Here is a 17,306-nt window from a genome sequence, read left to right on the forward strand (position 1 = left end):
CTGAGGCCAGTTTTCCGCAAAAAGTGCAGCAAAGCTTTCAAAGCCTTCTGGGCTGAAATGCGGCTTGGAGGTTGATAAGCGATATAATACCTGATTCAAGAAAATGAGTTCATCACCTTATCGACTTAAAAACTAAAAAAAGAAATTGAGAATGCGAGTCATACTTTTCCACATTTATTATTTCGATTGTATCAATAAAGAGCAAGAGTCAGAATTGTGAAAAACCCTTTAATATTCCGACAACAGTCGCACAACAGAATCATTGGCTCATTTGTGCCTTCTTAGCAAAAGTTAGTTAAGAATTGTTTTGTTATGTTCTAGTGCTTGAAAAAAAATTTCTACCTACTGTCCAGTTCATATTGAGCACTTTTACTAAACAGGTGCGCCTTTATTTTGAAGCGAACACCGTCTAAATTCATTTGTTGCTAGCATCTTTCATTTTTCGTTCTATCTTCGCTGGCTTATAGTTGATGTAGCAGAATTTTTTAATGTTAAAGCCACCACATTTACTTTCGCTCTATGAATGTGTTGGCCTTCGAATCTTTTTTACTTTTATTTGCCTGCTATTATGTATCTTGCTGTATCAGTTGTGTATTTTTAGCGGCAGTTCGGCACAGTGAACTCTATATTTGTTCAGGTATTTACTTAGAATATATGCTTCGAATACCTCTCCCCTCTGCAATGAATCTAGGAAATTAAGTACCTAGCCTCAACTGTCTATATATTTTTTTCTTTCAGAGTGCATGTTGTGGATGGAAAGAGAATTCGTCGATTCTATCTGAGCTGATTGCATACGCATTCAAAACATTCTGTGGCGGTGGCTTTTCTTTCTACGACAAGAATATATGCAAGTTTTAAAATAAACTACGGTTACACCATCCATATAACCTGCAGTACGGGTGGTCTTATTAGTAGTCAGTTTAATGAGTCGCAGCGGCATGCTTTATATAACCGCACGTACCACCGTCTTTAGGCTTACAATTAAGTTGGAGAAATGACATAATGAAAATCGTGCTGGTTCTGCAGTTTAAAAAAAAAGCTGCTAATAAAATTTCATTCCTAAACATTAAGACGGTCATGTGTCCTTTTCTTTTAGAATCACTATGGCAATGCTTTAATTTACATGCGGAGTGGCCCTAACAGAAAGTGCAATGCAACGAAATCTATTTCTTTCTTTCGACAATGCGGCAGTTCAAGTGGCATTCTGAAGCATATTGATGCATGCGTAGACCGAAAGCAGCAGCCGTTGCTATCCCGCATTGGCCTTCGCTAGAGTGCGGTGGCTGCGCGTTCTTGCAGAGTTTTGCACAAGCTGGTGTAATAAAAGCCCCTTTGAGGACATGGAAGGCTGAAAAAAAGAAATGCGCATATCAGGAAAATCTTGGGCGTGAAAAGAATTTTAAGGCAAACGTGCGTTTTTCCGTGCACTCTGTAGGCGTTGTTTATCTCGAAACTCGATATTCACACCGTATGAGACAGATTACTTTCCGTCCCACACTCACATTTCTTGTACAGTGGTGTGAGAGGCGTATGAGACACGAATGAGAGGCCGTCCTCCAGGTGCGGGGTGGTGGTGCTCCTTTAGGATACTGACGAATGCTACATAAGTGACTCAGTGCCCGTGCTATTCGAAAATAAGATGTTCTTCAGAAGGCAGCAGTTAACAATAACGCTGTACGTTACGCCCTGCATCGACAACAACCAAAGCACATTTTGCGCACCTTCGTTCTGCTCGTCATTCACGTTCATCGAGTGTCCTCATTTTAGTCTCGGCACACCTTCGGGCCGAACCTGAGGCATACATTCCGTGTAGCAGTCTAGTTACAGTTGTGTCCTACAGGGGCGCTTCTGGGATCAGCTTCCAACGGCACCAATAGAAGCGCTTGTGACACCCACTCTCCTCCTCTAGTACTCTGAATATGGATAGGTACGTGTCACCCGCCATGAACGAACAGGAGGCTCTACACCAAGCACTCAGGGCTCGCAAAGCCGAAGCGGTGAGAAGGCACCCGCAAGTGAACCCACAGTTGAGAGCTGAAGAAGTGGCGGCAAAACAGCGATGGCAAGCGAACCCGCCGTTGGGAACTCGAGAAGCTGAGGTGGAACGGGAGAATCCTACGCTACGCGGCATGAATGGCACTGACGCCCGCTTCAATGCGCGAATTCATTGAGCAACGCTTCGGCCACTTCAAAGTGTGCAGTTAATAGTAGTTTGATAACAGTGACCCGATGACACAAACGTTCCCACACATAATGCGGTGTAGAGTGAGCCATGTACGGGGATTTACGTATTCTTTATTCTGTTTCAGACACACCGTATACACAGTTTGCCTAGGGTATTGGCGTAGAGGCAAAAAATGCCTGGCAAAATGCCAACCCCTTGTGTACTATAACAATATTGTTTTTTGTGTATGGTTTTTGTGTACAAAAAACAATAAATTATGTTTTTTAGCCTTTAGATTTAACCTGTTGGCCCTAAGCCATGTAGATAAATTTTGTAGCCATATATTGGCTTTCAACTTAAGGTCGTCAATATCTGGCTCAGAGAAGAATACATTCATGTCATTGGCCTACACACATACAAGGGCGGTTATATATGGCAGTACAAAATTGGAATGCATGCAATACCATCAAACATTTTCAATTTTTTTCTGTAATCAAGCCATTTGACAAAGAAATCAAGGTAATTGTGAATCAGCGCGTAAAGAAATACTGAGTGACTATTCTTGCTCAAGGATGGCAGACAAAATAAAAATAATTAATGAAAAAACATAGCAGCATAAACAAGTCACATCAAAGAAGATGAATAGAAAGAGGTATGAAGACTGTTTGAGATTTTGGAAGGAATGTATGAATATTCTTTTTGAAGATATAAATATAGGAACTTTGTTTAAATATTGTCATCGCAGTGGTATGTTTATTAAGGAAGTGGGGGATTTGGTAAGTTTGCCTTTGTGCACCGCGATTTGTACGAAGTGTGTCTTTCTTGAATCTGATGTGTCGTAAATTATGAAGGTGGTCACGCTCGTGAAACTTCTCCAAGAATTGAATTCCATCACATTCAACTTCGCAATATATGATCATTGCTCCTTTTTATATCGGATATTTTGATGACTAGTAGTCCATGTTTTTTTTTAAAAAAGGGGGCCTTCGGCGAATGAAAAAGTAGTTCGATTATTCGCACATATTTTTTTCCTAATAGACATAAATAGCTGAGGTTAGTTTTTGTCCTCGTTCCCCACATCAGAAGGCAATAGTGAAGGCTAGAATGTATTGTTGCGTAAAAAATATGTCTTTTTAAACATACTGTTAATAAGTGCCACAACGTGCATATTATGTAAACAGCTCGGAGTCTGTTTTTTCTCAACTAATATATATGCACAGACCAATCTCAATGTTCTTGAAAAAAGACACGGAAGAATTTAAAAGACGTAACGCGTTCAATCGGCTGTCCCTGAAAGCTAATAAAATTTTTGCTAGTTCTTGTTTTGTTACGAGGTCTAAAAACAATAAATAGTGTTTTTTAGCCTTTAAGTTTAACCTGATGACCATAAGCTATGTAGATAGGTTTTGTAGCCATATATTGGCTTTCAACTTAGGGTTGTCAATATCTGGCCCAGAGAAGAATACATTGATGTCATTGGCGTACAAAATAACGTCAGGTGTTAGGGGTATGTTTATTATTTCGTCTGTGTACCTAATAAAGCAGAGTGGGTCAAATACAGACCCTTGTGGCACGCCACGTGTGATTTTACCAAGCTCCGATTTCGCAATACCAATCTTGGTGTATTGCACACGGTTTTCTAAGTAGCTTTTTACAATGCCTAGAGCTATACCTCTGAGACCGTATCTGTATAGTTTGAGCAGTAAAACATCATGCTTAACAGAATCTAATGCTTTTATGTAGTCAAAAAAAGCCCTAATATTAATAACTTTTTCTATATTGTAAACTATTTTCTCTTCAATAGGCAGTAATGCCATTTCTATGGACTTTTTTTTTGGAAACCATATTGATTTTTGACGATATTGTTCTTTTTCTGAAAAAAATTAATAAACCTGAAGTTTATTGCTTCTTCTATAACCTTGGAAAATAGGTAAAGCAGAGATTGGCCAATAATTACTGAGATAGTATCTATGTCCCCCTTTAAAACTAACTGATACCTTGCAAACTTCAGTGCGATGGGGAACGTTCCAGGGCTTAAAATGGGATTACATGTGTGTGATAGAGATAAACAGATAGCATGAGCGACTGCTTTACGAGGCATTGCCTTCAATTCGTCTACGCCACAGGCAGTGTTTTTTTTTCAACAAGCCGCGTAGCTTTCGCGTTGTAGTTGGATACATAAAAATTTTTGAGTACGAACTATCGATGTAAAATGTACAGCTGATGCCATTTGTCGGCGAAGACGTGCAAACACCTGCCTTTAAAAGTGCTCATTATATTTTTCGTCAGCGAACTACCCGTATATGGTACGCCCTCAAATAAATATTTGGTTATTATGTCTCTTTCGCTCTTATTTCGTAGTTCATTACCACAATTCTACACTTTCGTAGAACCGTTAGCAAAATTTGTAAACATAGCCTCGTATTACAAGTTGCGTGCTTGTTTAATATCTGCTGCTAATTTATTTATCATTTTTTCAATTCAGCTAACTGATCAAGGTTCTTTGTTTTTATAGCAATGCAAATACTTTATTACCGGTCTTTATTCTCTTCAGTAAAGAGGCATCAATCCATGGTTCTCTAAATTTTTGTGTTCTTCAACTGTTCCTGTTGAAATTCAATGCAACATAGTTCTTTTATTGTTCTACCAAATAAGTTATAGGAAACGGTACGATCAATTACCTGCAAGACAGGCTCCCAGTTACTTCCTTGAACCAAATATTTGAAATAATCAACCATTTCTGCATTTATCTTTCTAAAGAAAATAGGTGGCTGTTTGCTTTGGTTGCGCTGAACCACCTGGGGTGTGGACAAAAATGAAGGAAGGCAAATGATCAATTATGTCTGAAATCAACATTCCGGCATCAAATTCACCAATTTCATAATTAGTGAAACAAATGTCTACCAGAGTTTCAGATTTGCTCACTATTCTTGTATGTACAACAATGACACTTTGACAGCCATATGAAAGAAAAAACGTCAAGTAGCATTTGTGCAGTTAACTCCACAGAGAGACAGTTGATGTTTAAGTCTCCAATAATTAATATAGCAGACGAACTTATGAACAGTGCTCTAAAACACGCTCTAGAAATTCAATAAATGGTATTGACGCACCGTTTGGAGGCCCATATAAAACAACTAGCAAGGTGTTAGAGCATTTCACAAGCACGCATTCATAGTGAACATCAATAATTGAGTATTCTGGATTAACTTCATAATTAAAGTGGTTTTTAAGGTTTTCAGCAACCCCTCCTCCCCTTTTTTAGGTCGTGATACTGATGTGAAGTTGTATCATGAAAAGTTTACGGCAGGGAAGTCATTCAAAAACCAAGTTTTGATTAATGGCAATACGTCCAATTCATGATCTAAGTTGTGTAAAAAAGTTAAACAGAATCATGTTTGTTTCTAAAACTTTGTGCGTTAAGGTGAAGCAAAGAAAATTGCTTTGCGCCACGTAAGGCCTTGAGATGTCTAAATAAATCAGCATCGTGATAACATGTTTTATCGTAATTAGCATATGCCTATAAGCCGCAAGAAAAAAATACTGCCATTCTTAGAGTTATCTTGAGGGGTTGAGGACACTGGCTGTCTTATTCCGTATTACTATGTCCTGTTGACTGCACCCAACCAAGAATTTTTTGTCCTTGATCATGGCAAATTGATATTTCATCTCTATTGCCTTTGTTTTCACTTGCCAGGGCAACAGGTTATTCTGAGCAGTAAAGTTTGAAAACTTCATTTTTTTTTCTTAGCTCGCCTCTTTTTGCAATCCAAGCGTCATGAGTACACCAGGCAGAAAAAGGCAGGGAAATAGGCGATGAGTTATAAGCCCCGTCTGCGCTTGCTCTGGTGCGCAATTGGTGGGCTGCATCGATATCTTTTTGAGATAATTTTGGAAGCTACAGTTCATAAGCCAAAAAATTAAGTTTTTTTACCAGTTTTTGTTAGTTTCTTCGGCTATTTTATGGATTTACAGGTTAAGGCATCTGCTATACTGATCAAGGTTATTAACTTCTTGCGTAAGCATTTCTACTTGTTGTGCGTTAGTCTGCATGTCAAGTTTTTCCAGTCGCTTTCTTAAAGGCCAACTCCGGCAATTTTTTGATCTCAATTAAATTATCTGGCTACGTTCCTTGGCACATTTCTGTCATTTGCGCCAAATTAAAGTTTTGAGAGGTCCACTGATTGTTTCCAAATAAATCTTAAAATTAGCCTCGAAAAGCTCACCTTGCTTGCCTGAATTATTGTCAATACTGTCTGTGTGACGTCATGTTTGCCCTGTCAGCGGAAGTGATGCAGGCGATGCCATCACTATTTTGGCTGCTAAAGCGTTTATTGAGTGGCCACAAGGCAACGGCGGTGGTGTTTGGCACGGGTATAGCACAGGAAAACTTTCTTCCTTCCTCTGTGCTCTTTGGCCGGCGCTTCGCTAGTCTGGCGTTCACAGTTTTCCTACTTCGCGCTGGCGGGACTCAGGTTCTTACCAAATAGTACGTCATAAGCAGACAGGGTGCCCGGTCTGGTTTTGGTTTCGGTATTGCATTATCTTGCTTATTAAGAATCATTTTCGAATTTTCTGAGCAATTCAGCTATCGGGCTAATGACAAGAATGTCTCAGGAACACAGAAACACCATTAGCTTGACATGATCGGAAAATCGCCGGAATTACCCTTTAAACTCTCCTTATTAGTACTCTGTCGCTTCATTTCGGCAAGCGCGTCATCGTACTTCCTTGATATTTTCTGTAGTGACCTTTCAATACCACATAGCGCATTGGCAACACCTACCAGTGCATGAACTTGTGATTGCAACGAAAGGAGTAATGATAATTTATTCTGAACTTCCCCTATTTATTTTGTGAGGTCCATTTTCTGTCCAACATTTTCTATTTCAGCGCTCTTGCTGCTTCAAGCTTTTGACATTTGGCAAGTTGCACAGCTCCACGAGTTTTTCGCCGCGGCATATTTCTTTTTATATGCTGATTCTGTTGCTCATGAACATGCACCTAAATGATACGTGTATTTACACTGTGAACACATCAGGAACCTCTTGACAAGAAATTGAAGTGCCTGTCATGTTAGTTACTTAGCAGCAGTGGTAACTACGTACTGAACCAGAATATGCCCAATTTTACGTACAGATCAGCACAAACCTAGAAAAAGAAAGACGATTTGCTTCAGTAGTCAGTCGTCGAGTGTTACGGTGCCACCACTGCTGATTGTGTGGGACAGGACAAACAATGTCTTCTTCTTTTTATACGTTCATGGCGATGATGTCAGGCTTGCGATAAAGCGTTTGTGCCACTGCTCGTCACAACAATAAGTTGTAGGACCAATCTTTCTTGATAGGCGTCGATTCCTGGGAAAAAGTAGACTATTTGCTTTAATAGTCAACCGACAAGCCTCACGGTGCCACCGCTGCTGAATGTGTTTGACCCGATGATCCCCAGTGCTTCACCCACTCGTCATAATTCACTCCGTGGGTACACAGTGTTTTCTTCGATATTGTGAGTGGACGAGACGGGCCAAAAGGGAGGAAAGCTTTCAATTGTTAGAAGGAAGGCTCAGTACAAGCAGCGCGTTCGATGCTCTCCACTCTTCTCTTGGAACTGCGGGGTGGCACCCAGGGTTGCTTGACGTTCTTCTTGAACAAGTTATCTCTAGAGCTCTTATTCCACCCAACCTAGAAGTGCAAGTCCACTTGGAAAAAACTAATCTGGCATCCCAGCTCCCTTCAGAAGTCCAAGTCGACTTAGAAGAAAAAACTAATCTTGTGTCAATAGTCAATCAATAGTCAATCTTGTGTCCCTAATCTTGTGTTCTTCTGAAGGGGACACATCCGTGTTTGCAGTAGGTGTCATGACTAGACAGGATGGATGTTTCGTCTCGTGTGGGAACTGGTCTGCCTTGCTGCTCTGCCTTGATGACTTGGGAGTTATATTGCACGAAATCGTCAATTTCTAATCCGGAGGTTTGGTGTGTGGGCTTGCTTTCTAGGAACTATACTTGGGACTGGGCATCTGCCCGTCTGCTTTGTGCTTGTTCTCCTTGCGCCAATTCTTGCGGTTCAAAGAGCCCAATGTTGTGCCACTCTTTTGGGACTTCAAGGCAGTCTCACCACCATTTGAAACTGAGCCATGGAAGTCGACTGCGAGGCATTGGATAACGGTGTTGACCCCCTTTTTTTAGTGCAGTCTTTATTTACCCTAAGGGGCTTATTGCCAGGAGTCGGCTTTGACATTTGTGCGCAAAATTCAAAGAAGCAAGTTGAGGAAGGAGCTTGCTGTGGCACGTATACAGGCGACTGCTTCATGAAGGACACCACTGTGATGGGGACGGCAAGCAACGGGTGCACAGGGGTAGGCGTTGGCTGTGGCACTGTCAGTGTCGTTTAACAGTTTGACATCAGTGCAGCATATTTGCTACGCTGCGCCACCGTGATGCCATTGAGTCGCTCTTCGCAGTCCTTTAAGGGCTGCAATGTCTTTGGAATGGCGACGAACACTCGGCAGGTCACCTCGGCATTCAGGGACACTGGCGGAAGATCAGCTAATGGCACTGCATTTGCGAATGCTTTGTTTTCTTTTGCACTTTTCATGCCGCACTTGTAGTGGTCAACAGATACATAGTCCGTTTTGTCGTCATTCTCAGACGGCGAATAGTCAGTGGCAAGGTCCGTGCCGTACGCTTCGCTAGGATGCAGTCCAAGCAAGTTTCTGTAGATGTGCTGCGAGGGCTCGCACATGCACGAAGGTTTGCAAAGGGTAGTATATTTGCAATAGCAGTGTTCTGGAGCGGCCATGAACGTGGCATGGCACCTCTGAAGGCAATGGGCTGGAAAAACTTGTCTGGAATGGGCTTGTGGGACACGATGTTTGGAAATGAACTAGGGCAGTTTTGTTGAGCTGGCTCCACGGGGGTTTGTTTTCGTCAGGCTCATACGTGACTTGGAGAGGCTCTGCTCTTGACTGCAAGGGGTGAAAACGTGACCATGCAGACGTCTTCAAAATCACTGCATTTGACATCCTTAGCAATAGCTCTTCTTTGCACTGCACGACAACGTTAGTAGATGGCTGGCAGATACAAGTAACTTGGCAGGTTTGAAGTGAAGTTTGGATTGAGCTGCGTAAAATCAGTCTTCGCCTAGAATAAGGGGAAAGGCGTTCCGTTCAAGGATGGCTGCTTCGACGATTCGAGATAGTGTACCAATGGTAATTTTTAAAAAGGCAGATTCTTCACGCACAACGTAGTTTCCACCGACGACGAGCAGAGTGTGTTCTTCTGAAGGTAGTTTGTTCCGTGGCTCAATTTTAAGGTTCGATGCTAGACTTGCTGCAACAATTTTGAAAAATGAGCCACTGTCAGGACAGGCAATTATTTCTTCCCTTTCGTGGACTTCAGCAGTAACTAAGGCACATCTAAATTTCGTTCCATACAGTGTGGCGTCGACGCGGCCCACAAATGCTGTTGGTGCTTTGGGGACTATCTGCTTGTAGTAAGAATGACGCTTTGGTGCAGTGCAATTACTTCCAAGGTGACCCTTCTGTTGGCTGTTGTAACAAACAGCGCCTCTGAAGTCTTTCCCCCTTCTGTATGCTAGGGAACCACCCTCGGCTCAAATTGCTTCATACCATGACTCTTGGTCATTAAATGATCGGCTGCCAATGCGAGGAGGCTGCGTAATACGTGTGGTATACTGCAACGTAGATGGTGGAGCATGCTATGGAGTGTCCACAGTACTGTCACTTCCAACAGTAGCACTCTGGAACTGAGGCTGCCTCAACTGTCCTACGAATTGCTCTGTTGACTGCGGAGTTCTGATCAGGCGCGCTTGATTGAGTGTTCTATTCTCTTCTGTGACGATGTTGAGAAATTCGTCCACTGCACGGGGTCAATGAACAGCGATGGGTGTGGCTACCTGGTCGTCGCAGAAGTTTCGAACTAGGTATTCGATGCTTTCCTTTTCAGTATCGGGAACTGGGCAGCGAGACACGATCTTGAGTTTTGCAGAAGCACACAGCTGCAGGCTCTCTCCGGCGTTCTGTGTGAGGGCTGTGACCTTCTTTTGACACTGTATGTTTGAAAGTTGCTCGCCGAATCGTTCTTGGAGTCCTGCTTTCCAGATGGTGCAGGTGGTAAGCTGACGCTCTGTTGAGGCAGGACAGTCTGCTGCGACTCCACGAAGCTTCCCTTATGAGATGGCGAGTAGAGTCGCGTCTTCCCATCGTGCAAGCCGTTGAACGCGGTCAAGCTCTTCCGTCCAATGCTTGAAAGTTGGGGTGCCACTTTCATTGAAGGGAGGCTGCAAAGCTGATAGATCCGGCAGCAATATCGCATGCACTTGGTTCTTATGACTTGCCATCGTTGTCATCATAACGGTGTTATTCTGGTGAAGAAAGGCCGCCATACGTTGCAAGTTCTCTGCTGGGTCTGATGTGAAGGAGGGCATGAATGGGAATGACACCGGCGTTGAAAGGTGGGAATGTTAGTTACGTTAAAATGACGGACGCACTTGGCTCGGGTTTTTGAGCTGGTGGAGGATCTTTCGTGATATCAAGTAAAATTAGGTCAATAAGTTGCTGCCTGTTTCCGTTGGTAGAGAGGCTGTGGCACTGTACTTCAGTTCGAATTAACCGCACACTCACGGCAGTGACGTTGTGGGACAACATAACCTTAATGTTTCCACACTGAAGGTTACACTACAAATACCTCTCGATCGGGGCACACACACATTTTTCTTGCTTCTTTCACGCGAGAGTGTTCTTATCGCGGAGCCCGAGTTTGGAAGCATTGTCGCGACGCGCAGGCGTAGAAGCGGCGCAGAAGTGGTGCCGAACCGTTTCGTCGCCCCCCCCCCTCGCGCACACAGATTGAAGCCGTCAGGGTTGAAGAGGATTAGAGACCCGCACCTGGCGTTCAAGGCGGGTGGTGGAGGGTGCGAGCCTAGGCGTTGCGGGCTTTCGTCGGCGAATTACGGGAGGCGTGCGGGGGCTGGTAGGCTCCTGGGAAAGGGTGTATAATGGCTTTAGACGGTCGATGGAAACGCGTACATTCTTTCCACTGATTTGCAGGGTGAATGTTTTGTCGTCGCGACAGATGACTTTGTAAGGTCCGGAGTAAGAAGGCTGTAAAGGTGCGCGTTCGGTGTCCTCGCGGAGGAAGGCATGCGAGCATGTTGCCAGGTCTTTAAACACAAATGGGGGCGGCTTTGTGTGGCGAACCGCTGGTGAGGGGTGCAGCGCGCTCATTGTGCGACGGAGTCAAGTGACGAAGTCTGCAGGGTCCGAGCTGGTCACATCAGAAGTCGGAGCGGAGAGGAGTTCTCCAGGTAAGCGAAGCGGCTCCCCATAGACAAATTCTGCGGGCGTGGCTTGAATGTCTGACTTGAAAGTTGCACGCAGACCAGGAGCGACGGCGGGAAGAGCTTCGAGCCAGGTTGAGTGAGGGTGGCACATGATGGCTGCCTTAAACTGCCGGTGAAACCATTCAATCATCCCGTTGGCGCAAGGGTGGTAGCTAGTTGTTCGTGAACGCTCAAACCCGGTGGAGAGCCCGAGGAGCCTGAAGAGTTCAGATTCAAATAGCGTTCCTTGATCGGTTGTGACTCGGCGAGGAGTGCTGAAGCGTGCAACCCAGCCGGAGAAGAAGGCTGATGTGACGTCTTCTGCGTTGATCCTTTCGAGCGGCCCCACCTCGGGCCAACGAGTGTAACGATCGATGGCGGTGAGGCAATAGCGGTAAGGGCCGGCTGGTGGGAGGGGACCAATGATGTCAGTGTGGACGTGCTGGAACTGTTCCGTCGGGAGGGGGAATTCTCCGAGTGACGACGTGACGTGCAGGGTGATTTGGGCGCGCTGGCATTGAATGCATGTGCGTGCCCAGGTGAGGCAGTCCTGTTGCATTGAGGGCCACGCGTACCGGTCAGTCACGAGGCGTGTAGAAGCTCGGATGTCGAGATGACTGAGGTTGTGTAACTGGTTAAAGAGGCTTTGGCGATACAAAAAAGGAACGTATGGTCTCACTCGTCCTGTTGATATGTCACAGTAGAGAGCGTCCGTTGACCCAGAGTTAGTAACTTTTTGCGGTTGAAGGGAAGAGCTCTTCTCAAGGAGCTGCTGGAGTTCAGTGTCCGTTTTCTGAGCTTCGGCGAGGGCGTCGGTTGTAACGGTTGGTAGCTCGACAGCCGAGACGTGAGAGAGTGCGTCGGCGACCACCTTTTTTTTTGCTGATGTGGTGAATATCTGTGGTTAATTGAGCGACGATAGGTTTATGGTCGGTGTATATGGTGCAGTACTGTGCCTCGAGGATGTGGCGAAAGTGTTGGACTGCTTCGTAGATGGCAAGGAGCTCTCTGTAATAGGCTGGCCAGGTCGTCTCCGCAGGAGGCGAAGTTGCATCGCCGATGCTGCTGGAAGGTGGGGGCGGCTTCGGTGAAGAGTGTTTCTTCGAGAAGAACGCCAAGGGGCACCAGGTGTTGCCCACACGCTGCATGAGAGAGGCTCCGACGGCGGTGCTAGAGGCACCTGTGAAAAGACCCAGGGGCGCCTCTGGCTTGGAATGGGAGAGCAGCGTAGCATTCCAGAGGGCAGTTTTGCAGTCTCCGAACGCTTGCGTTAAGGCTGGGGTCCAAGTGACAGGATGGTTGCCGCGTTGGCCGGCCAACGCGTCATAGAGAGGGGCCTGATATGTGGCTGCTTTAGGCACGAAGCGCGTGTAAAAGTTGAACATGCCCAGGAAAGGCGGAGGTCTTTCGCTGTGGCAAACAGCGCGTAATTTTGAAGGGCCAGGATGTGGTCAGGCAAGAGTCTAGTTTCTTCTGAAGAGATTTCATGGCCAAGCAACGTGACGATGGGGGCGCCGAGCGTGCTCTTCTGAACGTGTATGAGTAAGGCGTGTTCGTCGAGACGCTGGAAAATTTGACGAAGACGTTGGCGATGTTCCGTTTCGTTGCGGGAGAAGATGAAGATGTTGTCTAGGCAGACGAAAGAGAAGTTCAGGCCGCGGACAACGTCATCAATGAAGCGTAGAAAGGTTTGCCCCGCGTTGCGGAGACCAAAACTTATGAAAGGAAATTTGAATAGGCCGAAAGGCGTGATAATTGCGGTCATTGGGACGTCATACAGGTTTACAGGAATTTGTGTGTAGGCCTTTACGAGGTCCACCACTGAGAAGATGGTGCTCCCGTCTAAGCGGTGAGCAAAGTCCTGTATATGACGGATGGATACCTGTCGGGGATGGTGCGAGCGTTGATGGCGCGATAATCTCCGTAGGGGCGCCAGCCACTAATCTTCTTTGTTACCAGATGAAGCGGTGAGGCGTAAGGTCCCTCCTAGCGGCAGGCAGTACCTTCACGGAGCATGACTTCGTATTCGGCCTGTGCAATTCGTAGGCGGTCCGGGGCTAGTCAACGGGCGCGGCATGAGACTGGGGGGCCGGGAGTAGTACGAATGTAGTGAATGGCTGAGTGGCACACCTCTCGCGGACGCCCACTAGGTCGAGTCAGATCGGGAAGTTCTGCGAGGATGTCAAGGTATGGCGACTGGTTTCCAATAGTGAGTGCCTTGACGTTAGGCTGTTGGGGGGTCGCACGTTGGCCCGGTGGGGAGAGGCCTGTTGTAGTGTCGATATGTCGGTCATATCAGCAGTCAGGTAGAAGATTGTAGTACGTACGCCAAAAAGTCGTACCCGATGATCGGCTCTGCGACCTCGGCGATGACGAAATTCCATGTAAAATGTCGACACAAGTTTTTGAAGTTGATGTTAAGGCAGAGAGAGCCGTAGGTCTTGATGGTCGAATGGTTCGCCGTTCACCGCGCTGAGCTCAAAGGACGTGCAAGGACGCTTGCACGCAGAAACGTTCGGGGAAAACAACACATGTCGGAGCCATAGTCGACGAGGAACCGCCGCTTCGTGACTTGGTCGGTGACAAATATGCGACGACCAAAGTTGGCAGCTCGCGGCCTTTCTACGGGCTGCCGTTGAAGTTTCCCTGACGTCCAGCTGAGCAAGGTGTTTGACATTTCCGGGCTTTGTCCGCGAAGCGACGATGGTAGTAGCAGGGGCCGTTATCATTTCCGTGCGATGAAACGGCGTTGTTGTCTTGGCTTTGGTAGCGTTTTTGTGAATGCAGCTTAGGGCTTTAATCCAGGCGCCTTTGAATTGAGCCTAGCTGACGGGTGATTTCGTCGACACGGCGCGCGAGCTCGCCACTGGACTGTCGGGCGTCAACGGGGTTGACGGTGTGGGGCGATGCTGGCAACGTAATCTCGACGACTTTGATCAGCGATGTGAGGGAGCTGGTTCAGCGGCAAATTCAGCTGCACCTGGAGGATTGCCTGCTCATGTGAGGGTGGACGCTGAAGCCAGATGATACAGAGGAGGGAGTCGTCGACCGGGGTGCTGCCCAAGAGGTCACGCATGTAACACAGGAGCTGCGATGTCTTGCAGTCACCGAGTTCTTCGTGCTGGAGTAGGTGACTCACCTTCTCGCCTTGTGAAGGTGAAAGCCGGTGGGTCATTTTCCTCTTCAGGTGTAGGTAACGGTCATCAGCTGGCGGATTTGCAAGCAAATTGCGAAACTCAGCCGCATAGCGACAGTATAGATTGGCGACTACGTAGTCATAGCGCGTCCGGTTCTGGGTGACGCGTGCCATGAAAAACTGCGCCTCGACTTGAGCGAACTACACGTCAGGCGCCTCTGTCTAAAACGGTATAAGATTGATGGCGACGCGACAGACGTCCGTGTCGGTGGCGGCCGCAGAAATACAGGCGCCCAAGATGGCAGGGCCACTTGAGCGAAGTTTTGGGGGGCGTGGCCCAAGTGGGGTGGTGCACGGTTGTCGGACGAGAGTGCTTCATTTTCATTGCACTGCTGCTGTTTCCGGAGCAGCTGCTCTTGGTTCTGGATCACTTGCTGCTGGGCCTGCAGTTGTTGTTGCACTTGTTGTACTTGTTGTTGAAAGGCAGCAAGGGTTTCCTCGTCGGCCATGGCGGAGCGGTACGTTCGTTTTTTGGGTCACCAGATGTGGGATAACATAACTGTTAATGTTTTGGCACTGAAGGGTCCACTACAACTGCCTCTCAATCGGGGCACACGCACAGTTTTCTTGCTTCTTTCGGGCGAGAGTGTTCTTATCGCTGGCACCCGTGTTTGGAGGCATTGCTGCGAAGTGCAGGCGTAGAAGAGGCGCAGTAGCGGTGCCGAACCGTTTCGCCACAAGGCCTTAGGCGATGGCAACACGCCGGATGATGAACGACATCGTCATTGACACACCACGCTGCTTAGGCTTAGGGCTCGTTTGGTGTTCAACAACGTTTGGTCGAAGGCACGCCGACTTACTTGGCAGAAAAGTGGCTGTATGAGATTTCGGACGTCGACTGCGCCATATGTGAGTGAACGAGATGGGCCGAAAGGGAGGAAAAGCTTTTAATTGCTAGAAGGAAGACTCAATACAAGAAGCGCGTTCGATGCTCTCTGCTCTTCGCCGAGAACTGTGGTGCGACACGCAAGGTTGCTTGACCTTCTTCTTGAACCCGCTATAGCTGGAGCTTACAGCGTGTGTCTATGTGTATGTGTTTGTACGTTTTTGTGCGTATGTAATTTTGTGTGTATGTGTGTTCGCATTGTGTGTTTGTGTGCGTGAGAGTGTGTCCTCACGCGTGTTTGTGTGTGTATACGTTTCTTAGTGTGTGTGCGCTTTTATGTAAGTGTTTATGTATGTTTCTGTGTGCGCTTTCTCGTACGCGTGCTTGTGTGTTTGTGTTTTTGTGCTTGTATGCAAGTGTGTGCGCGTGTTTAAGGATAGCGACAGTGATATGCATGCCATACCAAAGGTAGGAAGGAAATCACACGGTGCTTGCATTGTACCAAGCTGTTTAGTGTAAGACGGGGCAAACTGAGAAATGAATGTACTTCAGTTTCACTAAAAAGTGCCAGCAATCATATATTTCTTTTTATAAAATTTTCTTGACTTTGCCATCGCTTTTCGGAACCCGATATAAAGCTTTGAAATTGTTCTAAAAAATTTTGGACCCCTTTCATTGCGCTTTGGCATCATTACAGCCGCGTTAGTATTTAGATTGTTGGTCTATACCACTAGCTACATTTCAGCGAAACAATATCTTCCACATATAAAGAACAGGCATTGAATGAGATAATGAACTGTGTCATATATTTTAGCACTATGGCCTTGATGCTTAGTTTAAGATTTAGTCCCCCAAGCAGTCACTTTTCAAATTCTCAAAAAGAAATGTTTGTGTATACACTTTTGAAGTATAATCATCAGGTAGTAGGTTAACTCGTAAAATAACGAAAAAAAATGCAGCTGGAACGTTGCCGCAGTTTTTGCAGAAATTGCTTGGATTTGCGTGCTTTCTTGCTTCTTTGCTAAGCCTAATTAGGCCAAGGAAGTAATATAATGATGTATTTGTAACAACACGTGAAATAAAATCACAACGTGATGCTTTTTTGCGTTTAAAATGTTTTGCGCCAGGCTACGCACAATGACATAAAAAATGAAATGACTACCAATAATAAATCAGTTGACATTAAAATGTTCAATGAAAAAAAGGGACAGTGGATATCTTATAGTCGACACCAAGCTAACAAAATCGACCGGTACTAACCAGGTGATGCCTTGAACAGACGACTATTTGAAATTAAGAGAAACAGAATTGTTACCCACTAGGGATGAAAAACAAATAAAAAGAAATCAGTTTACAAGGAATAGTGTAGACTGGAAGTCAAGTAGGAGGCGTTTATCTTGCAGGCAACGTGATCACGCTAAAAAGTGATGATTATATTGAGAGTAGGGACACTGACACTGATGGTATGCGCCTTTTAACAGCAGAAGCCCAAGGTGAGTCCGCATAAGTCGAGTTCGTGTGTCATAGGTTAACTGGGTCTTGGAACCTAAAACGAAATTTATATGTTTGCTTTGCACTCTCAATATTGTCACAAGGTCGGGATGCGGCTGAAGGCAGGAGGAAGGAGGGTCAGATAATAAGCTGTTTGTTCGGGCCTAAATTGTGGCCACATAGAACGAAAGTCAGGCTGTGCCTCTGTGGTCTAGTGGTAAAGGTAGTCGGCTGCTGACCCGCAGGTCGCGAGATCGAATCCTGGCTGTGGTGGCTGCATTTCCGATG

At 45.8% G+C, this 17,306-nt stretch overlaps 1 protein-coding gene across 1 annotated transcript; it reads right to left on the reverse strand.

The window, feature by feature from the left end:
* Positions 1–11,422: 11,422 nt before the first annotated feature.
* Positions 11,423–15,150, reverse strand: LOC119173628 (uncharacterized). Its single transcript, XM_075894656.1, has 3 exons — positions 14,900–15,150; positions 12,457–12,915; positions 11,423–12,149 (listed from the first exon to the last, which is right to left on the reverse strand). Exons 1-3 carry the CDS (start codon positions 15,148–15,150, stop codon positions 11,423–11,425), a joined length of 1,437 nt encoding a protein of 478 aa, XP_075750771.1.
* Between the last annotated feature and the right edge of the window lie 2,156 nt (positions 15,151–17,306).

Source organism: Rhipicephalus microplus, chromosome 5 (assembly GCF_043290135.1).
Source record: "Rhipicephalus microplus isolate Deutch F79 chromosome 5, USDA_Rmic, whole genome shotgun sequence".
NCBI lineage: Eukaryota > Metazoa > Arthropoda > Arachnida > Ixodida > Ixodidae > Rhipicephalus > Rhipicephalus microplus.

What these genes read in the sequence shown, in the direction of transcription:
- LOC119173628 (XM_075894656.1), bottom strand. Translation starts at nt 15,150, where the DNA reads ATGGCCGACGAGGAAACCCTTGCTGCCTTTCAACAACAAGTACAACAA. An exon ending in CGGCCGCCACCGACACGGAC is followed by an intron (nt 12,916 to 14,899) that starts GTCTGTCGCGTC and finishes TGTTTGCCACAG; the next exon opens with CGAAAGACCTCCGCCTTTCC. An exon ending in CGCCACATCCTCGAGGCACA is followed by an intron (nt 12,150 to 12,456) that starts GTACTGCACCAT and finishes GTATCGCCAAAG; the next exon opens with CCTCTTTAACCAGTTACACA.